This window comes from Vulpes lagopus, chromosome 15 (assembly GCF_018345385.1).
Source record: "Vulpes lagopus strain Blue_001 chromosome 15, ASM1834538v1, whole genome shotgun sequence".
Classification (NCBI taxonomy): domain Eukaryota; kingdom Metazoa; phylum Chordata; class Mammalia; order Carnivora; family Canidae; genus Vulpes; species Vulpes lagopus.
This window is the reverse complement of record NC_054838.1, coordinates 28,032,295-28,053,836: the sequence shown is the minus strand read 5'-3', so window position 1 is coordinate 28,053,836 and position 21,542 is coordinate 28,032,295. Positions and strand designations below refer to the sequence as shown.

Here is a 21,542-nt window from a genome sequence, read left to right as displayed (position 1 = left end):
CTGATGTTTCTGTCTACCATCCCTGACTATATGCATTATGTTGTCAGGTTGGGGTCTGTCCCCATGTCTGCCCCCCACCCCAAAGTTGGGGAGTTAATCCAGAGCAAGGAGGTGGGGCTGAGCCACTACCTCACACGGTACAGGGCCAGGCCCAGAGATTGCTCAGGAAGGAACTGTGGGAATCGAGCAAAGTGATCCAAGGTAGCCATAGCCCACAGGCCCCAGTGGGAGGCCCCCATGCCCCCTAACCTGCCCCCCAGGGTGAGCATCAATTTTTCACAAGGCCCATTCAGAGGCGCCGGGGCATTTGATCCTCTGTCCAGGACGCTGCCTGACACCTGAGCCCTGACCCCTGCCCCGGAGCTCTGGAACGCAGCAGGCGTGCAGTTCTTCTGGAGACTGTGCCAGACTGGCCGGCCGGGAAGGCAAGTCACCAGCGCTGGTGGTGCTGCCCTCCTGCACCAGCGTGAGCCTCAGAGGCCGCACAGAGCCAGGGCTTTCAAGGCCCTGGAGGGTGGATGGGGTGGTAAAAGTGTGGAATTTAATGGCCACATTAAATTTTTCTTGTAAGCTTTTTTTTTTTTCTTGTAAGAAAAAAGCTACAAGATAAACTTTTTCCTCAAAATGAGAACTAGTCTCTGTTAAGTCCATTGCTTTTCAAATTGACAATAGGGAAAGCAAAAATGTGTTTGCATGTCTATGCCCATGCCTGACTTTACCTGGTCCCCACAACAACCCTGGGTTGGGGTGGGGGCTTCCTATTCCCATTTCACAGATGGAAAATTTGAGGCACAGAGGAAGGAAGTCACTTATCCAAAGAGAAGGAAAGAGAGAGAGAGAGAGAGAGAGATCAAGAAAGAGTGTCAGAGGCCAAAAGAGTCTCTCTCTCTCTCTCTCTCTCCTCTCTCTCTCTCTCTGTCTCTCTCTCTCTCCCCCTGGTTGCCAGCCCAGCACGTTTGCACCCCTGCCCCAGGCCTGGTCAGAGACCATTCAATGGACGCCATGCCCCTTGACTCTTCTCTTGTCCAGGCGACAAGGCTCCATCTGCCCAGGCTCAGGACAATTTCATTCAGTGGCTGCTGTGGCTGGGACCCTGACCAGGAGCACATGGCTCCCAGGTGGCCCAAGCCCCTGATACCCCCAGACGTCCCACAGCCCTTCTCCCAGAGAGCCCAGGAGAGCGGGCAGCCCGTGCTTACCCGGGTCCCAGCTCCCCACGCTCAGCTGCCCACCAGACTGGATGCAGCTGCCACCTGCACGAAGGGCTCAAGAGCTGGGGTCACGCGTCTGGGACAGTCTGCAGACACACGTCCCCTCTTCCTCTGTCTCACTCCCGGGCTCGGCAGTCTGGGGCTCTCTTTGGATGTCACTTCTTCCCTGTGTGACTGTCTCCCTCTCCGCCTCTCCCTCTCTTTCCCGGCCAGGGCAGCTGTCCAGCCACACCGCTGCCCTCCCCGCTCACTCCCCACTCCAGAGCCTTCCCTCAGGAGGCGGAGTCAGAGGGGCCTCCAAGGTCCGGGTGCGGTGACATCAGCGCCGGAGGCCGGCTGTGCTGCTCAGGGCCCTGTGCGTGCGGCGCCGGCCCGCAGTGGAGGCAGGGGCCCTGGGGGCCCTGGGCTGTGCTGCTGAGCAGCAGGACTGGACACCGCCTCCCCCAGCTTCCGCTGCCTATTACATGTAGTAAGGCCACCTGCTCCCAGCACGTGGGCGGGGAACCTCCTGATCCTGACCCGGTCACAGATTTGCTGAGTCTCGGCATCTGCCCGCCGTCCACCAAGCCCGTGTTCTCCGTAAACGCCTGCTTGGCACTCCTGAGAGGAGACGACCTGGCAGGGCAGGGCCGGTTGGGGGTAGCGAGCCCCACGTGCTCGCCCTCTCTCCCCAGACCCACTTCCTAAGAACTCCCCTCAGACGTGCCTCTGAAGCTCTTCACTATCAACACTGTTCTGGTTGCGGGTTGCCGCGGGCAGGGGTGGGGGAGGGGGTCACAGGTGTTGTCCATAATCATCCAGGAAACTTTCCCAAACCAACTGATTTGGAGCAACCCTGCCTGTACCAGGAAAACATACGAATTGAAGTGAAATGGTGTGATTTAAAAGTGTGGGGTGGGGCGTAAACAGGAGGAGTACACCAAGCGTCCTTGGCATTGGCAAAGACAGTAATGTTGCAGACTCCTTGCTGAGACCTCTTGTCACCACCCTTTGCCTCCTGCCACCCGGCAGCTGCGCCATCAGTGCAAGCCTCGCTAGGGGAACTTTGGCCTGAGCAGAGGGGAGTACTTGGATCCCCAACCTCTGAACTGAGGTGGGTCTGCAGGGAAGAGGTTAGCTGCTCTCCTCCCCCCGCCCCACGCCCCCAACGAAAGAATGGGGTAAGAGGCTCAAATGTGCCACCTGCTGGGCACCAGCACAGCTGCCCTCCAGAGCCCCCACAGTAGCAAGGCTGAGCCTCCAGCCTCTGCCTGGAGCAGCAGGTGGAAGCAACAGTGCCCTGACTCTGACTCGACCTTCCTGAGCCCCCCAGGGGCTGCTCCTGGGCACCATCCTCCCTTCAGGGCTAGTGCCTGCCACCGACACTTGGCTGGCTACCTACCACTCTTCCAATCACCTCCCTTGCTGAGCCTCCCAGGCTGGTGGCGGCCCGCATCGACTGGAAAACTGAGACCCCAAGAGGAACACAGAGGTGGAATGCGGGCCTGGTTTGTGAGGATGGCCCTAGAGTGGTAGGGAGTGGAGAGGTCCTCAGTGACCTCTGGATGCCGCGATAGCAACAATTTACTCAGCATCCAGTCATGTATTATGCTAAGCACGGCTCAGCAATTCAGAACATCCTTTGCTCATGGTCCTATGGAGAAACCTACAAATTGGCCTTCATTCATTTTCCCTTCTCCCTCATCCCTCACCCCGACCCAGTCATCACTGAAGTCTGTCCACTCTACCTCCAAAATCTGTGCACCCTTTCTCCCCAGCTTCCTGACTGGAGCTGCCAGCATCTTCCTCCCAACACCCTCCACTCTGGCCTCCCCACAAACCCAGCTCCTCTTCCTGGGCTGCCTCCCTCCCTCCACTGCCCACCTGTACCAAGGACGTGGACTGGACCTTCCCTCCCAGGCAGGCTGGAAGCCCCCAGAACCCACACTGGCTTTCCAGCCACTCCCTGCATGGTGTTTGTTAGGATCAGTGTTTCCACTGGCCTCCCTGCCTCCTCTCCAACCCATTTGTGGGCTGCCCCACAGATGTGACTGTGGCTGGCTCCCTGCACCCCCAGTGCCTGAGACGGGGCTTGGGACAAGGCCAGCTGAAGGAATGATGGAATGATCCCCATGACCTCTGCCCACAGATGCACCAGGTGGGGAGCAGGGCCCAGCCTCAGCTGGAACTCCCAAGCCCTCCCTCACATGCCTCTTGACCAGAGGACAGTCACCTAAGCCTGGGACTCCATTGTCCCTTACCCCCAGAGGGACAGACAAATACCAGAAAGGCTTTCTGGGATTGTGGTAATGTTTATTCTGAGAACATAGCAGGTCTCCAGTCCTGACCCCACAAGAGGCCCTGAGGGGAGTGGAGTCCACATCTGAGTGGTATGGACCGGAAGCCCTGCCCAGCTGCAAATGGGGACTCTGAGGCCCCCTTGAGCTAAAGGGTGCATCAGGTGAGCAGAGCAATTGCTCTCCCCACCCCACCCTCTAGTCCCATTCTGGAAGAACTCCATCCTCACCTGCCCAGGGACCAGGGATCTTTGCACAGCCAGGAGCCAGCCTGGCCCACTCAGAAGGGCAGCAAGCAAGGGCAGGGCTGCCAAACCCCTTTTTGGGGGGAGGGGAGGCAATGCCCAATCCCCAGACTGAAGCCCCGGCCCATCAGTTGGTCCTGGTTTGCCCCTAGCCCAGGTGGGCATGGCTGAGCCAGGACCTGTCGGCCCCAGGGGCCCACACCTCTCCACCCATCAGGAGTCTCCACTTGGAAAAGACACTGAGGAGTGATGACATGAACGTGTGTAGTGTGCACGCATACGGAGATACAAAGAGGGTGTGGTTTGGCCCTTATTTGGCACTTCTTAGTAAGAGCGCTGATAAACAAGAACCATTGGCCCCACATTGCAGAAGGGAAATTGAGGCACAGGAGGTTTCAGTGACTTGCTCCCGGTCACGTGGTCACGTGCCAGCCCCAGGCCCAGGTTCTGGAGGGAAGTCCCAGCTTTTGGAGGAGTCCTCTTGTCCTCCTTGGTCCAGTCCCAGCTCCTCACGGAGCCAGAGGCCAGGACACAGAACAGAGCCAGCCACGAAGTGGGGAGGGCAAGTTAAGAGTCCAGCATCTCCCGCCGGGACACTGCACCGAACAGCCAGATGTGGAGCTAGACATTCAGGTGCCCAAAAGGAATTCCCAGCAAGGCCACCGGAATTCCTGCTCTCAAACCAGCTGGGCTTTTCATTTATGTCGCCTGGTCTGGAGCCAGAGAAAGCAGAGCAGAGACCCAAGCAGGTCATGGTGCCAACACCCGCCAAGAGCACGGGTGGTGCTGGCAGGTGATACATCCAAATAGAAGACATCCTCTTCTTCAGCCACCTGTGGGCCTCCTCTGAGAAGGCAGGATTTCTCCTCAGCCCTCCCCCTCCCTCCCCAGCGCAATCAAAATAAAATCAGAGGACCACAGGAACTAGAGTTTAAGATGGAAAAAGGGGTTCGGGCTTTCGATTTTCCTTTAAAAGCCCCTGGTTAAAATCGATAACACATAAAGAATATAAAACACTGAGGACTAAAGGAACATTTTGGTCTGGGTAGCAAGAGGAGGGCCATAACCTCTTTGGCTACATTCTGGGGGGAATGCTGGGTGTGGGGCCTCTAGTCAGGTGATGGATTTACCTGTCTCCTGCCAAGCCCACTAAGTGGCCTGAGCCCAGTGGGCCTAAGACCACCATTCCCAGGGGCCCTCCTCCCAGGAAGAGCCCAGAGATGTCCTCAGGCCCCCCACACCCTCTGGCCCATCAAACCAGGCACACTCCTCTGGCATAAAGGTAGTAGAGGCAGGAAGATGTCCCTCCTCCTCCCCACTGCCATCATCCCACTAGGGGCCTTCACCCAGAGGCTAGGAGTGAAACCAGAGCCTGGGGTGAGATGGCAGCCATAGCCCCTCTGTGCATCTGGGCATCCACCTAGGAGAGGGCCTGAGAGCAGAGGTGAGGCCCAGGACAGACGCTGGTCCCAGAGTGGCAGGGAGGTGCCCGGCGCCACCGGGGGTCTTCTGGGCATCATTTATTCATTTAGCTAATCTCTGTTGAATAAATGGATGGGCAAGTAGACAGGATCAGAGAATGAACATATGTCACCTGCCCATTTTTCTGACTCCAGCCCAAGCAGGAACCCAGCAAGAGCCAAGAGTCCTTTCAAGGTGGCTAGAACAACAGGTGTAGGTGACAGAGAGAACAAGGTCTGGGACACAGGGGCAGGCCTGGGGCACAAGGGGCAAGGGTGGGGTTGGGGAATGTGGCAGATCGTGTGTAAACAAGTGACATCTTGGCACCCCATCGGCAGACAGCAGGGCCTTGGGAAAACATTTTCAACGGATAGAGTCCCTTAGCAGTGGTGACAGCTGGGGCAAGGAGAGCTATCGTAAATCTCAGGCAGGAAGGCTCCTCCATGAGAAGGGAACGCTTGGGGTCCTTGGGACACTGAGGCCCTGAGACGGACAGAGGCCTCGCAAGGTCACACAGCCAGTCAGTAGAAAAGCTAGGGAAAGGCCCCCAGCGTCCTGGTTCCCGGCTAGTCCCTGGCCAGGTTGGGGACATGCAGATGGTGGTAACACTGTGGAGGCCAGGCGGCCAGGCAGGTGTCAGACAGCCGTGAGGGAGGTGCTGCTGAAGACACACACGGTCACGGTGCCAGGCAGGTCGCTGGGCTGCCGGCCGCTGCGGTCCTGGAGGTGGACGGTGTGCAGGGTCTGGAGGTCATCCGGGTCAGCCTTCAGGTGAACCTGGCCCAGGAATTCATCCTTCAGGACCCGGTGCTTCCAGACCTGGGAGGAGGCAGAGGCTCGTGAAGGGGCTGTCTTCAGGAGCAGGAGCATAGGTCTGCGGGGGTGCTGGCAACAGGGCTTGCGGCCCCTTCTTGCGGGGCAAGCCTGGCTAGAGACAAGGAACCCCGCACTGCCTCTGCCTCCCGGTGACCCCAGGGCAAGGCCGTACCCCTTCCGGAGCCTCAGGCCTCCTCCCATCTGTCAAACTCCCTTCCACATAAGCATGTTATTAGTTCTGCTGGTGACCTTAGGGGACACTGTACAAGTGATACACCTGCTGCCCTGATTTCCCCATCTTCACTACAAGGGTTGGATCAACGGCCCCTATGGGTCCTTTCAGCCCCAACAGCTATGGGTCTGTGATTTGATTCAGTGGGACCCAGTGTTAGGAAAACTTGGAAATCCTATAGTGGCTTCCCCAAGGGAATGGGGTGTCTTTTTACAGATGGTTTCTCACCAGGGAGGGGCTGGCCTGGGTGGGGGGACAGAGGGCTTTCCGCTAATAAGCCCAGAATCATCCACTGGCCTCCTTAGCCTGAGAAGGAAAGGAAGCCCGTGCCCAGGACTCTGGCTTCCTGGTACCCCGCCCTCGGGAAACAGCCACCCCTGCCACACGGCGTCTGGCTACAAGCTCTCCAGGTAGATCTACCTCCAGAGGGATTTAAGAAATAACTCCCAAACCACTGGGACAAAGCTGGCAGGGGTGACCACTGTCCCTGGCCAGGAGAATGACCTTGCTGTGTCTCAAAATCATGCCAGCTCATTCAACTCAGCCACCCCACAGTGGGGACTCTGGGGCACCAGGAAGGGCCAGCAAGAGAATTCTCGAGGGGCCAAACCATGTCAGGGACAGAGTGAGAACCAGAACTTAGTGTTCCTGCGTCTCCAACAAAAGCTCTGGGCCCCGTCCCTGTGAGGGGGAAGCATCAGGCAGGGAGTGGCAGTAGGGGGGGCGCCTCAGGATGGACAGGGTCACCTGGACTGTGATGGGCTGGCCTGGCTTCTTTCGGTAGAAGATGCCTTTCACGTTGTACTCGGGCGTCGAGGTACCTTTCCACACAGCCGAGCGGACTTTGTCACCCTCGCACTTAATGATCACATAAGAGTTGGCCCCTAGAGAAATTGAGTGGGCAATGGGGTGATGGTGGGGGCTGGGGCAGAACCCGAGGAGACAGATGTCTGGGAGGGGAGTTTCCCTCCCCAAAGCAGAAGACTGGAGTTCATATATCCAGGAGAAGGGAGACCAGAGGCTAACTTACTTCCTAACTTCCAGAAACAGGAGGGGGCATGCTGGCAATCTCTGGTCTCCATGCCCCGAGCATTTTTCTCCCTCTTCCACTTCATCAGCATATCTTAATGCTTCCTCAGCCTGGAGAAAGGCCACCTCCTCTGGGAAGCCTTCAATAAGCCAGGTCTCCCAGCTGTCTGACCCCATGTCTGACTGCCCCACCACACTGGAAGCTGCCCAAGAGCAAGCGGCAGAGCATGTTCCTCTCTATGCACCCAGTTTCCTTCCAAGGCTGGGCCCAGGCTGGATGGTAGGATTCAGTGAGCAAGAGCAGGAGAACTCTGGAGGCTGGGTGACTGCTGCTGAGTAGTCAGGAGAGGGCATGGGGCACCTCCTTGGTGAGGTGGGTCCTGGTGCTTTCCCCTATGTGGGCTCACCTGTCGAGGAGTCCTTGAGACCAGTAGCCCTTTGGACTTGCACCTGAGTCACCTGTTGGGGGTAGCCACATAAGGAGCTCCAGCAGGTGCGAGGGGGTTCATCCAGGCGCAGCTCCCTGGTACAGGGCGGGGGAGGAGAGGGGTGAGGCGATGGACAGGGGACAGGGAGATGGAAGGGGAGGGGGTTCAGGAAGGAGGGAGGGGAGGGGAGCAATATTTAGTCCACACATTGCTCATCCTGGGCAAACCACCATGGGCTTCCTGCTGCTCTGTCTCTATGCAAGGGTGCCCCATCCTCTCGGAGACAAAAGCAATTTACTGAACACCTGCTGTGATGTTACAGGTATTATTTGTAATTCCTCCCTAAAGCCCTGAGTGATAATGACTATTACCATGTGCATTTTACAGACTACAAGCACTGAGCTCACCAGGAGAAGGGATTTGCCCCACAAGCAGGAGAGCGGTAGACTCAGCTGGGCAGGACTCAGGTCCACTGAGCCCACCACACATGCTGCCTCCCACGTCTGCAGTTCGTGCAAGGAGCACTGAATCTGGGTTGCCTATCAAGGTGGGAGTGTAGTGTGGGGCTCACAAGGTCTGCACCCCAGCAGGGATGGGATGGCTCCGGCAGGGTGCCTAGCACAACTCAACCACTGGGGTCAGGACCTTGGAAACTGCCCCCCCCCAACCTTGATTCCCCAATTCTAATCTATAAAATGGAAAGGCCAGGCCCTCCACTTGGGGTTCAGGAGGGGCAAACAAGATAAGTGAAAAAGTTTGTAAACTATGAAGTGCTATGCATGTGTGAGACACTGTCCCTTTATGTAGCCAAGAGAGGCTGGGACAGAGAGTGAGCGGAGGAAGGCCATGGGTGCCAATTCAGCCCAAGGTGGCTGGAGGTCTGGGCTCCAAGCCTTGGCTGCAGACTCTTCACATCTCTTGGCTGCAAATTCTGGGGTCAGCCTGGGATGGAACTTGACTGTCCCCCCACCCCCACCCCCACCCTGCAACCCTTGGCCCAGAGCCCGCCCCCACGCACTGGCAGTTGGAGGGTACATCAGTGAAGACTCGAAGCAGGAACTCTCCAGTGTGGCCCGGCTCGAAGGTGGTAGGGATGATGACAAAGCGGCCCTCGGGCTGGTCCGTCCGTAGGAAGACACTGCGTGAGTTGATGTAGATGGAGCTGGCGGCCCGGTGCTGCAGGCTGTGCATGCGGTACTGGCGGTTCTCCTCCACCTGCGGGGAGAGGGGAGGCTGGTCCACACGGGCCCACCCGCCATCCGCCCACGTCGCACACGGCTCCCGCACCAGCGCCACCGTGAAAAGAGGGAGAGAATCCACTTCCCTGCAATGCCCAGAAAAGGCAAATCTGCAGAGACAGGGGCAGACGGGTACTTGCTCAAGGCCCGGGGCTGGGCGATGCAAGAAGGAGGATGGGACTGAGTGGTGGCAGCTAAAGGGTGTGAAGTTTCTTTCTGGGCTGACGAAACTATTCTAAAATTGTAGCGATGGTCGTACAACTCTACAAATACACTAAAAATCACTGTACACTCTGAATGAGTGAACTGTGTGGTATGTGAATTATATCTCAGTAAAGCTGTTAAGAGTAGGAGGACAACAGGAATCCCCCTGGTAACAATGTCCACGGAATTTCTGCCTCACAACAGACCGAGTATCGCTATCTGCCCACATCACAGCACGTGTGTGTCTGTGAAATGACATCACCAGCTGCCAGGATGTGCTAGACAATTCCTGGATCGAGTGCCATGATAAACTATAGTCCTACCTCTTTAGGTCATGATGTGTCAAAGCCACCACACTTCAGCACCCAATGGACGAACTGACACAAGGACACACACAAATTGTCACATGACCAAGCACGTCAAATGCAGAGGCTCAACTCAGACCACGTGCCTAGTGCATCCACATGATCTTGTGAGGTTCTTGGCGTCTGGTGGGGGACACTGGTGGGCCTAGTGTCCTGCTATGCTATGTGTCATCACACATCACGTGTCACAACACAAGGGACTCAGGTTCCAGGCCAGCGGGAGCAGTCAGTGGCAAGCCTGCCTGGCTCTACCCAGGATGCTTCCTCCCAGGGCCCAGCAAGGCCTCCAGCTCAGGGGGACCCAGAGCCCTGAGGAAAGGCGCAGCAGGGGCCTCCCAGAGCATTGCCCCGGCCACCGGCAGCCTTCCCCTTCCCCCTCCCTCCACCAAACAGCCTGTGGGTCCAGGACAGGAAGGAATCAGCAGAGAGCTCCCAAGGCAGCCAATCCCACGCGGGGCGGGCTTGGTTCCAAACAGGGCTCACGCTACAGCATGCCCACAGCATCAGCCCCTGTGGCCACATGGTAGGGATGAGGTCAGGGACCAGAGGGTTCTAGAGTGTTCTTCCCCTGGCCAAGGTGGCCTAAAATCCAGCTCCCTCACTCTCCTCACCCATAGCAGGGGTACTAGCTGGCCTCACCTTGTAGATGTCAAAGCCAATGGCCAGATTTTCACCCTTGCCATCCCGGCGGGTAGACTGTTTTGGCCGCTGCTGGATGCAGATCAGCACTTCATCTTCTGGCTTCTTGACATCAAAGATGTACTACAGGGATGGCCGAGGAAGAGAGACACTCAGTAAGACCGTGCCGGAGACAGGCTTGCTGGCTCCCAGAAGCTAGGCTGGAGCCAGGCCCTGGCTCAACAGTGTGCACCCAGGTGAGTCACAGCACCTCTCTGGGCCTCGGTCCCTCATCTGTGACACAGGCTCTACAAAGCCTACCCTGCAGGAGGGGCAGGGGACTCGGGGAGATCACAGATGCTCAGCTCTGAGCCTGTAAGCAGTCGGTGCCAAAAGAAGGCACACCAAACGTGAGAACGAAACAGCTGCCTGGGTCATGACCCTGGGGGCTGCCAGGGAGACGTGCGCCCTGAGGGAGGGTCAGCCTGGCCAAGCTCCTCTGGAAGGAGCAGCACTGTGCGTGTGGAAACAAGGGGTTTAAGCCCTTGGCTCAGCCTCTGTGCAACATCCCTGTGACTCTGGACAAGACACCTATTTGTCCTCAGAGCCCTAGTTCCTTGTCTTTACTATCTGCAGGTCACCCAGGACCCCCTGAACATGCCCACCCCTCCCTCACTATACAGACAGGTCGCAGAGGAACAGCGAGGTACCCAAGGTCCTGCAGGACAGTGGCAAGGGCCAGAGGGGGTGTCCCTGCAAACACTCACTTGTGGATTCTGAAAGAAGGTGTCCTTGTGATTGATGCAGCCTCCACTGCGGTTCTTCTGGGGGTCCTCGTGCCGTGTCCAGGCACCCCGCAGCCGGGCCTCCTCCCACGTCTTATGGACGCTCAGGTAAGATGTATTGATCAAACGGCACTTGATGATGTCGGTGAAGTAGCGGCACATGTCCTCGAAGGTCATCCTGGCCATGATGGAGAGACTAAGCTGGCCAAGGCCCCCGGCTGGCCCACCTGCCCACTCACCCTGTGTGCTCTGAACCCCAACCCACACAGGAGTGGGTACGGACGTGGTGGCACTTGGCCGTTTCACATCTCTTCTGGCCTCAGTTTCCTGATCTGTACAATGGGAATGAATCTCTCAACGGCTGCCTATCTCGCAGTTAGTGTAGGAATTCAGTAAAGCAATAAAGGCAGGTAGTACAAGTTCCAGTGGACAGAAGCTGGCAGAGGCTGGCTGTTACCATTATTAATAGTGTGAAGGACTACTGTGTCCGGCCCTCTACCGTCTAGAAAGCATGTTTCCGTCTATTGACCATAGCTGCTGTGAGGCCCGAAGCCACAGGGGGTGGGAGTCCCTCAGTAAATGTGCTGTGGTGGCTGGGGTGCTGCCTGGCATACCTCTGGGAGCTGGGCAGGGGAGGGGGACACACATGCCCCCCTTCAAGTGCACACATACATGAGAACATGCACATACACACACTGAGCGTGAGCATATATGAGACAGGCCTTAGGAAGAAGCCCCTTCCACTGATGATGGTTTTCCAGTGCTCTGTTTTAATTTAACAGACCCCTGAGCCACAGTGGGCAAAACAGATCTCATCCTCAGGATCCCAGACTGGAGGCCCCAGGTAGGGGTGGGTTTCCCGCAGTGGCTCCCCTGACACCTGCAGGAGGGACCCTCACACTTGCAGGAGGACCACTGCCACCCACCTCTGAGCCAGCCTGGGGCCCTCATGGCATCTACTGCACACAGGGTACCCTGTGCCCCTCCGGGAAGCAGCTGAGTCTCAGAATTAAGTGTCCTGCTTGGCACAGAGTCAGGACTAAATGTAGGCCAAACGAATGTAGGAATCATTATTGGGCTCTTTTTTTTTAATTTATTTATTCATGATAGACAGACAGAGAGAGAGAGAAAGAGAGAGGCAGAGACATAGGCAGAGGGAAAAGCAGGCTCTACGCAGGGAGCCCGACGTGGGACTCGATCCTGGGACCCCAGGACCATGTCTGGACTGAAGGCAGGCGCCAAACGCTGAGCCACCCAGGGATCCTCCATTATTGGGCTCTTTAAGCAATACCCACTGCCATCTTCCCAGCCCACCCCCAAACCACACACCCCCAATCACCCCTCACCTCCCCAAACTCCCTCTTCTCAAACCCCGTGTCCTCTCACCCCCGGGGCTGGGTCTCTATCCTGGCCCACCAAGGCCTCCTTTGCACTCCAAGGCCAACTTAGGGAGCAGTGACCCCGAGAGGCCTCTCCTGTCCCCTCCCTGCTCCCAGAAATCTGGCTGCCAGCATGCCCCCTGCCATTCAGTCAATTCCTCACCTGCTGGCCTCCTGGCTACTCGCTGAGGGTCCACCCTGGGGGCCAGAGCAGCTCGGGGTCCCCTGGGGTTGGCAGTGAGGACTGGGGATGAACTGCCCGACTCATTTCACAGAAAAGGAAAGAGGTACACAAAGATGGCGTGTCTTGTCCAAGGCCACAGAACAAGTCAATGGTGGGGCACCTGCTAGAGCCCTGGACGCCCAGGAGCGCACTCACCAGAACTCCCCATCATCCTGCACGGTCACACCCATTTTCTCCCGCTCGCTCTTGCTCACTTTCTGCCACTCCTCTGAGCTGGAAGGTGGGCATGGGGAGGGAAGGGGAGGAACGTAAGAAGAGAGACCTCACCAGGCCACACTGGGGAAGGAGAGGAGGCATGAGAGACAGCTCAGCACCAGGCCTCCCCCACTGTGGGTGTGCTTGGGGGCACCAGGGCCAGGCCCAATCCCTCTCCCAAAAGCCTGTCTGCCACTCCCACAGGTAACCATAGGTTGCCACCATGTGAGGGGCCGGAGGTCTGAGAGCAAAGCTGCAGGCTGGGGGCAAGGGTGGAATGACCCTCAAGGGAGGGGGCTCCTTTGCTGGGGGCCCAACTCTGCTGCTGTTCTGGCTTCACCAGGGCCATGAGCCAAACATAGAGCAGACCCCCCATTCTCAGCCCCGGTGGCCTCTCCCTTCCCTACTCATCGCCAGGCGGGGCGCTCTGTCCCCTGCAGGAATCAGCTTACCACCACCTCCAGGTCCCCGCCCTGCAGAACCCACCCCCAACCCTTCCCTCCACCCACATGCCGGCTGCAAAGTCCGTCTCCTAATGTCATCCTCCTCCCAAGTCCTTCAAGGCCCAGCCACCTCGTCCAGGAAGCCCACCCTTGTCCTTGCCCAAGCTCTCATACGAGGGCCCCACCCACCCGGGGTCTGTCCCCATCCCACATCCCCATCCCTAGGCCTCACGTGTCACTCCAGGGCCCGTTCCATTCCCGCTCGCCCCAGGGGTTGCGCAGGCGGATCATGTCCAGCTTCTCCGACTTGAAGAAGGCCAGCAGGCCGTGGCCCAGGCGCACCTTGCGCACATCAGTGATGGCATACGCGTGGCCCTTCACCAGGCCACACGCAAGGCGGGCCTCCATGTCTGCTGCTGTCACCGCCTGCGGGAGGACACAGTTGCCCAGAGAGGCAGAGCCTGGTCAGGCTCCAGCCAGAGCGGCAGCGGCGAGGTGGGGCGGCGGGAGGGGAATGTGTGCCTACACCGCCCCCCAGAGGACAGGGAAGGCACGGCAGCCCCACACAGGGAGGCCAGGCCTGGGCAATGAGCTCAGTGTTCATAAAGCAACCCCCCAAGAAAGGGACCCAAAGTGGGGCTGGCCCAGGGGTGTACTGGAGTTCAGGGGCATTGGCTCAACTGTGCAACTGTGAATATATTAGCTGGAAATCAACACAGTGGGAATATTTACACCACAGACATCATCAAATGCTACAAATCAGGGCTTTTCATTTTTCCAGGGGGCCAGTCCATCACCACACCACTGGTGTCTGCACTGAGCCTCAGCTTCTCCACCCAAAACAGCAGCAGTCAATGAAGTAAGCTGGTCCTCTTGAAGGACCAGGGTCCCTCCCCCCTTCCAGTCTCCTTGAGCATGCGATGTCTCACACCCTCCGATGCACAGACACCCCACTGCCCCAGTACAAGATCCCATACAAGGGGGATGCTGGTCCAACAAGAAGGCCTTTCACACCGTCGGGGTTAGGGCAAAAGGGCCTATGGCTGGTGCCGCCTCACACTGGGGAGGGGTTGCACCCCCCAGCTGCTCTGCTGCACCCATCGGGCTGAAGGTGCAGATTTATGAGCCCCTCTGGGTGGGGGCTTTGCCTGTGACCCCACTGCCAGCTCCCACCCCAATAAGGGCTGATGAAGGGGAGGGCCGCCTCTGCACTCTCACCTTGATGGAGGCGCTGATGAGACCCCCCCGGCTGTGCACCTTCAACACACGCTCAAAGAGCTGGTTCCTCTTGGCCTCATCGTGGGCAAAGCCACCCTCGGTCAGGTCGATGGGCTCGGAAACGCCACCTGTGAAGTCCACCAACGCATCTGCCGTGTTGCCTCCATCCAGTGCCTGGTAACAGCCTGCCAGCCTGAGGAGCAACGTGGAAAGAATTCCCAGCTCATGCTCCCCAGCCAGTCTATATGCCTCCCCTTATCGGGGACATTCTGGGGACTCAGAGAGGTCAAGCACACTGCTAAGGTCACACAGCCAACAGTGGAACCCAGGTCTCTGGCTCCTGCACCAACATCTGTCCTGCTGAACCATACCATTTAGTCACCCAAATTCCCCTTAGCCCCTAGCACCTAGCAGCCTGTCTTCAAAATTAGCTGTCCAGAAATTGAGCAATGCTTCTCAAAAGCGTCAAAAGCTCATGTAGTTTTTGAAATATCAACTATAAATAATTCACGTTGTTTATAACAATGTAAACCCAGAAATCACCTAAATGTCTAACAACAGGGAATTGGCTTTAGAAACTAATCCTGCCTCTGTGCTCTGGGACGTGAGGCAGCCCCTGGATGAAGCCTTGTAAAGGAACGCTTAAGGCAGAAAACACTAGTGTTCACTCAGTACGTTTGAAAAAACAATACAGTTGGATTCCAGTGATGTCTGAAATATATGCAGGGGCACCTGGGTGGCTCAGCCGGTTGAGCATCTGACTCGGTTTCATGATCTTAGGGTTGCGAGATCATGCCCAGTGTTAGGCTCCGCACTCAGCAGGGAGTCTGCTTGAAGATTCTCTCCCTCCCCCTCTGCCCCAGCACACGCTCTCTTTTTCTCTCAAGATAAATAAGTGGACCTTTAAAAATAATAATAAAATAAAATGTATGCAATAATACATTTAAAAAACATTAAGTGGAGTGCCTGGATGACTCAGTTGGTTAAGTGTCTGCCTTCAGCTCAGGTCATGATCCCAGGGTCCTGGGATGGAGCCACATGTCAGGTTCCCTGCACAGCAGGGAGTCTGCTGCTCCCTCTCCCTCTGCCCCTCCCCTCGCCTGTGTGGGTATGTGCACTCTCTCTCAAATAAATACTTAAAATCTGTTTAAAATTATGATAAAATAAATAAATACAATAAAAATAAGTACAGGGATGCCTGGATGGCTCAGCAGTTGAGCATCTGCCTTCAGCCCAGGGGTAAGTCCTGGAGTCCTGGGATCAAGTCCCACATTGGGCTCCCTGCATGGAGCCTGCTTCTCCCTCTGCCTGTGTCTCTGCCTCTCTCTCTCTGTGTCTCTCATGAATAAATAAAATCTTAAAAAAAAATAAGTACAAAGTAGGGCACCTGGGTGGTTCAGTTGGTTAAGCATCTACTTTCAGCTCAGGTAGTGATCCCAGGGTCCTGGCATCGAGCCCCACCTCAGGCTCCCTGCTTAGTGGGCAGTGATGCTTCTCCCTCTCCATCTGCCCCTCCCTCCACCTGTGCGGGTGCACATACACACTCTCTCTCAAATAAATAAATAAAATCTTTTTAAAAAATTAAAATTAAATAAATACACTAAAAACAAATACAAAATAGGGGCATCTGGGTGGCTCAGTTGGTTGAGCATCTGCCTTTGGCACAGGTAGTGATCGCAGGGATCGAGTCTCACCTCAGGCTCCCTGCTCAGTGGGGAGTCTGCTTCTCCCTCTCCATCTGCTGCCCCCACCCCCACTTGTGCTCTCTCTTTCTCTCACAAATAAATAAATAAAATCTTAAATAAATAAATAAATAAATAAATAAATAAATAAATAAATACTAAATTAATACAAAAATAAAAAACATTAAGCTCGGTTGGCTGGCTCAGTCGGTAGAGCTTGGGACTCTTGATCTCAGGGTCATGAATTCGAGTCCTGCATTGGGTGTAAAGATTACTAAAAAAAATTAATTAATTTAAAAAACAAAAAATAAAAACCATTGTCTACTATGTGCAACACACCAGGTGTTAAAGGTACAACAGTGGCTTCTTCTATAAATGTTAGGGAAACGGCTGGGGTCTTAAAGGCAGTGCTGAATGTGAATGTGAACAGCAGAATGGGATAGATAACAAAACAGATTACATAAGCTGAAAATCTATGCCTGATCTGTCTCTTGCAGTCTCCCACAAAACAGCAACGTGGGTTTTGCAAGGTAAACTACAAGCAAAAAGAGCCACCAAAGACGTTAAAAGAGTTGCATGTGGTGGGGAGGGTGTGAAGAGAACAGAGGCAGCACAGGGAGGGAGACAGGAGTGGGGGCTGGGGCCTCGGAGGGGAGGGCAACGAAGGTTCCTGAAGGGGGGAAGCCTGGTTAACTCAGGTGGCCCCAACAGAGAAGGGGAGTGGAGAGGCCTGGAAGACTACGCAGGAGTACAGGCGACAGGCGCCTTTATTACCTTCTGCCTGGGGTTTCTACATTTTCTAGATTTGCTATAACAGATATGCATTCATTTTATTTTATTTTATTTTTTAAGATTTCATTTACTTGTCAGAGAGAGAACGCACAAGTGCACAAACAGGGGGAGCAGCAGGCAGAGGGAGAAGCAGGCTCCCCACTGAGCAGGAAGCCCAATACGGGGCTCGATCCCAGGACCCTGGGATCATGACCTGAGCCAAAGGTAGATGCTCAACCGACTGAGCCACCCAGGCGCCACCCATTTTACAGTTTTAAAAGTAAATAAATGAAAAAGCAAGCAAGGATAAATGGTACAGCTGCTGTGGAAGACAGTCTGGCGGTCACTCAAAAGTTTAAACACAGAACTGCCTTAAGCTCCACCAATCCACTCCTAGGTGTATATTCCAAAGAACGGAGAGCAGAGACCCGGAACGGATACTTGCACACCAATGTTCACAGCAGTACATTCGCAGTAGCCCGAGGGGGAAACAACCCAAGTCCCTCGACAGATGAATGGAGAAACAAAACGTGGCATATCCATGCAATGGAATTCCGTACAGCTCTAGACAGGAAGGACACACGGACACATGCTACAACATAAATGAGTCCTGAAAACATTATGCTACGTGAAAGAAGCCAGGCATGAAAGGGTAGATATTGTACAAGTCCGCTTATATGATCTAGCTGGAATCGGCCGATCCCTAGAGATCAGTGCCCAAGAGGCTACCGAGTGGCTCTCCTGGAAGAGGGGCCTGCGGGACAAGGGACACTCAGTTACCACCAGGGGGCGAGATCTGCTTTCGTCCAGTTGTCTTGCATTTGTTTTTGATGTTGGAAGTTAATTGGTCTTTCCCTTCCATGCACGCACACACTCACACACAGCAGTCCGAGGAGACCCACAGAGGGGCCTGGGGGGAGGAACAAGGGAGAGGTTCCACAGAGCTGGTGGGCTGGTCTCTGACCCCACTGGCCCTCCTGCGCCGGGCCTGCCCCCGACCCGCAGGGGCCTGAGCAGGTCACTCTGCCCCAAAGCCCTCCACAGCTAGCTCAGCAAACCTTTGCTCATGCCTGTGCTGGGGACCCAGGGCCTGACAGACAGCGGGAGGGGAGTTGGTGGGGATGTAGAACGGATGGATAAGTGAAAGAAGGGGGGAGCCCAACGGGCACCACCCGCCCAGACTCTGAGATGCCACGTCCCCAGCAAGGCCACCAGGGAGGGCTTGGCAGCTCAGATCTGTGGGAAAATACCACCGACCCGAATGTGAGTGCCGGCTCTGCCCTCTCAGGTAGAACAAGGACAAACTCTTCCTCCCTACGTGGGTTGGTTTGAGGGGCTGGACACCAGGTACCAGAACTTCAGTCCAGGTCTCCGCCTGCCCAGTGTCGGCTCAGCAGGCCAGGCCCTGGGTTCCCAGGCGCTGAGCATACTGCTTGACTTTGTGGCAGCCCCCCCGCTCTGTGCCAGGAGCCCTGGCTAAAGGAGCACCCATGCGGAGCCCATAAGCCGAGCCTCCCAGTCTGGCCACCCACCCGCCGGCCCGCTGCCAGCACCTACTTGGCGTAGGCCTTCTCCACCAGGGCACACCAGAACTCGTTGCGGGAGCTGGAGTGGCAGTAGATGAGCTGGTTGTTGACTGTGGGCAGCCGGTCGTCAATGACCACATCCACCCACTCCCCAAAGCGCCAGAAGTGGAAGTGGAAGATGCCTGCATAGGCATTGGGTTTCTCGGGGTCCCACTCCTGCTCCTTCCAGTCTGGGATGACCTGGATGGGGAGGGGAACAGGACAGGAACACAAGGCGGGTCACAGCTGGCTTCCTGAGGAAATGGGGGCGCATGCCTCGAGGGACTCAGAATGGAAAGGAATACTGGGTTCAATCCTCATCTCTGCCATGAATGAGCGTGGAACTGGAGCGAACGCTTCTCATCTCTGGGCCTCAGTTTCCCTTCTCTGTGGCAGTTAGGCTCAGGCTCCTGCCAGCTGTCACTCTAAGATTCTGGGAGCTTCCTGCTCCCTTCCTCAGGCTTCCCTCTGCATCCTTCCCCCTCAGAAATACATCACATTCCTCCCACTTCCCATCTGGCTTCGGGGCAGCCACACCGGCCCCTTCCCTACCCCTCTCTCCATCCTAACAGGCCAATCTGATCTCCTACATTCTGCTAAAATCCATCTCCGGTCTGTCCCCTGGCACCAGCCTGGCCCAGCCCCCATCTCCTCACCCCAGAATGCTGTAATAGCGTCAGCCCCACATGTGCCCTCACCCCACAGAGCAGCACAGTGATCTTTCCCACCATGTCACTTCCCTGGGAAGTGAGGCCTAAACCTTTAATGTGTGCCTCCCTGCCACCAGCTCCCAAGCTGGCTTTTCTAGCCCCCTCACCTCCTGCTCCTTGCTCCAGACTCTTTCTCTGCTCAGGAACTTTGGACCTGCTCTTTGCCTCTTCACCCAGCTGATTCTCATTTGCCCTTTAGGATATGCCTCCTCCTTCTGGAAGCCCTCCTTGACCCTTCAGACTAGGCCAGGACCCATGTCTGTCCAACTCACATCCCCTGGCACTTCTCCTCAGGGACCATTACCACAATTAAAATTAAACAAGTGTGTGTCACTGTGTTCAATTCTGTTATTATCCCTGGAATGTTAGCTCTCTGAGGGCAGGGATTCCTCAGGCCTGGTCACTGCTCTACACCCAGTACCTAATCTGGGGCCTGGCCCAGAGACAGAGCTTGACAAACAGGTGTTAAAATTCATAGGCATTGACTGCGTCTCTAACAGTATTATTTATGGAACATCTCAGACACGCCAGGTGCCACGCCGGTGACTGCCACAGTTTATCTCAGTTTAATTCACACAATAACCCCATGCATATATTACTATCATCCATCCCTCCTCTATAGCTAAAAAAAATCCTAAAGCTCAGAGAGGGCAAGCAACAGCCTCCTAGCAGGTGTCCTGAGAGCTGGCTGCAGGCATCCCCCAAGCAGACGAGGAGAACCTGGGCAACAGGAGGCGGGGGCAGAGAAGGGAAAGCCCCTCACTTTAGAGTCAGAGTGACTTGCTGGCCCTTCCCAACATGGGACCAAGTAGGGCTGAACCCGGTGGGGCCACAGGCAGCTCCCTTTGGGAGAAAACCACCCTCAGGTATGAGGATGTGCACCCAGGCATCCAGGCTGAGAAGCCAGAGATGCATCAGGAGGCGTAAATCCCAAGGCCCAGACCAGCCCGAGCACAGATACTTCAGCCAAAAGCCATTCCCCAAACACCACACTCATTAAGAAGGCTTTTGTTTACATACCTCTTACCATCAACAAGGATGTCAGCAAAGACAAATGATCCCAGTGAGACACTAGAGACCAAGAAAATGAAAATGCTAACCACTGAGAGGGGGCCATGCTGCCAGCAGCAGAGGCCTGCCCGGGGCCGGGCACAGATTCTCCTGCCCCTGCCCCCGCCCCTTGGCACTGCCTTTCAGGGCAATCCTGGGAAGCTGCTGGATTCACACGCAGGGCTTCAGGGCCCAGCACAGCATCTGGAACCCAGCAAGGGCTGACACTGGCTGGTCCACTTTCAGTGTCCTTTCTAAAACCCCCGGGCTGGCTTTCTAAAGTCCCAGCCCCTAGCACCCTCTGCCACTTTGCTTTTAGAGAAAAGGCTGTATCAAAAACAGGGCACATGTAGGGTGGGTTAACATGCCCACTGCACAGATGGGAAAGTTTAGGAATGGGGAGCTGCCCAAGGGCACAGAGAGATAGGGAGTCCGAGCTCAGCACACTGGGCTGGCCAGCGCACCCTCCTCCGCTCCTTCCTGCTCTGAAAGCTCTGGACTGCATGGGGACTGGGCAGGGAGGAAGAATAGTTAGGGCTCTGGGAGGTACTGCTGGGGATGCAGGAGGATCATTAGCCAAACCCAGGGTGTGCCCCTACACCCTCTGTGGCTCAGGAAGCAGCTAATGAGGCTCTAGGGCCTGGAGATCCTGAGTCAGGGATCCCGATGGGCCCCAATTTTCCCTCCTACATCGTGGTTGGAGGGCCCAGCATGGCCAGCTTCTTACCCCACAACCCCTCTGCTGCCAGCAGGGTACTAGGTGAGGATGACACTGTCCAGGACAGTTTGTGTGCCTGCTCACACAGGCACACAAACTCAAACCTTCCCACACTACATCCAGTCATACCAGGAAGCAAAGAGGCAACCACAGACCCTCGGGCCACATCAGAGGATTCCAGAACCAACCCAAAGAGGCTCCTGCTGGCCAAAGATGGGCTAAGCTCAGCATCTGTAAGGATAATTACTGCAAAGGATGGCAACACATCAAATATATTCCAATCTATGAGACCACAACAATACTTAAAAAAACAACCAGTCACTACTGGAGGACAGCTGGGAATCAACTCATTTTTTTAAAACTGGAAAATTAAGAGAAAGAATCAGGATTTATCCTGCCTTTTCTTTATAAACTGTACCAGCGGGTAACCAATAGCAGATGAAGGGAGGTTTGTATCTGGAGATGAGCTGCAGCTAAGATATGAGGAAGAGACCAGCATATCAGATTCTCGGTATTTTATGACCATCAACAAATAATGGATTTACCAACGGTCATAGATGGCTTCTAACATCACAAAAAAGAAAGATGACCAGACATCATGCACCCAGTGAGAGAAGTACACAATGTCTCCTATGAAGCAGTTATGCCAAAAAATTTGT

General features: G+C 55.7%; 2 protein-coding genes across 8 annotated transcripts in view; both read right to left on the bottom strand.

Annotated features, from left to right (window-relative positions):
* MYO7A (myosin VIIA) overlaps positions 1-1,565 on the bottom strand; it is an 84,951-nt gene extending 83,386 nt beyond the window's left edge. For 2 of the 5 annotated variants that reach the window (XM_041730369.1, XM_041730368.1), the window contains exon 1: positions 1,200-1,564. The gene's annotated coding sequence lies outside the window, so the exon portion shown is untranslated. Of the gene's footprint in view, positions 1-1,199 lie in introns of all 5 variants that reach the window. The other 3 variants (XM_041730370.1, XM_041730371.1, XM_041730372.1) reach the window with 2 other exon arrangements.
* Positions 1,566-3,486: 1,921 nt separating this feature from the next.
* Positions 3,487-21,542, bottom strand: part of CAPN5 (calpain 5) — a 52,719-nt gene continuing 34,663 nt past the window's right edge. For all 3 annotated transcript variants that reach the window (XM_041730212.1, XM_041730210.1, XM_041730211.1), the window contains exons 4-13: positions 18,398-18,606; positions 14,388-14,580; positions 13,402-13,595; positions 12,667-12,744; positions 10,891-11,086; positions 10,145-10,267; positions 8,717-8,913; positions 7,678-7,793; positions 6,989-7,125; positions 3,487-6,012 (exon numbers count right to left, since the gene is read on the bottom strand). In XM_041730212.1, coding sequence (XP_041586146.1) covers positions 5,830-6,012; positions 6,989-7,125; positions 7,678-7,793; positions 8,717-8,913; positions 10,145-10,267; positions 10,891-11,086; positions 12,667-12,744; positions 13,402-13,595; positions 14,388-14,580; positions 18,398-18,606 — 1,626 coding nt within the window. In that variant the 3' untranslated portion in view covers positions 3,487-5,829. The remainder of the gene's footprint in view (positions 6,013-6,988; positions 7,126-7,677; positions 7,794-8,716; positions 8,914-10,144; positions 10,268-10,890; positions 11,087-12,666; positions 12,745-13,401; positions 13,596-14,387; positions 14,581-18,397; positions 18,607-21,542) is intronic.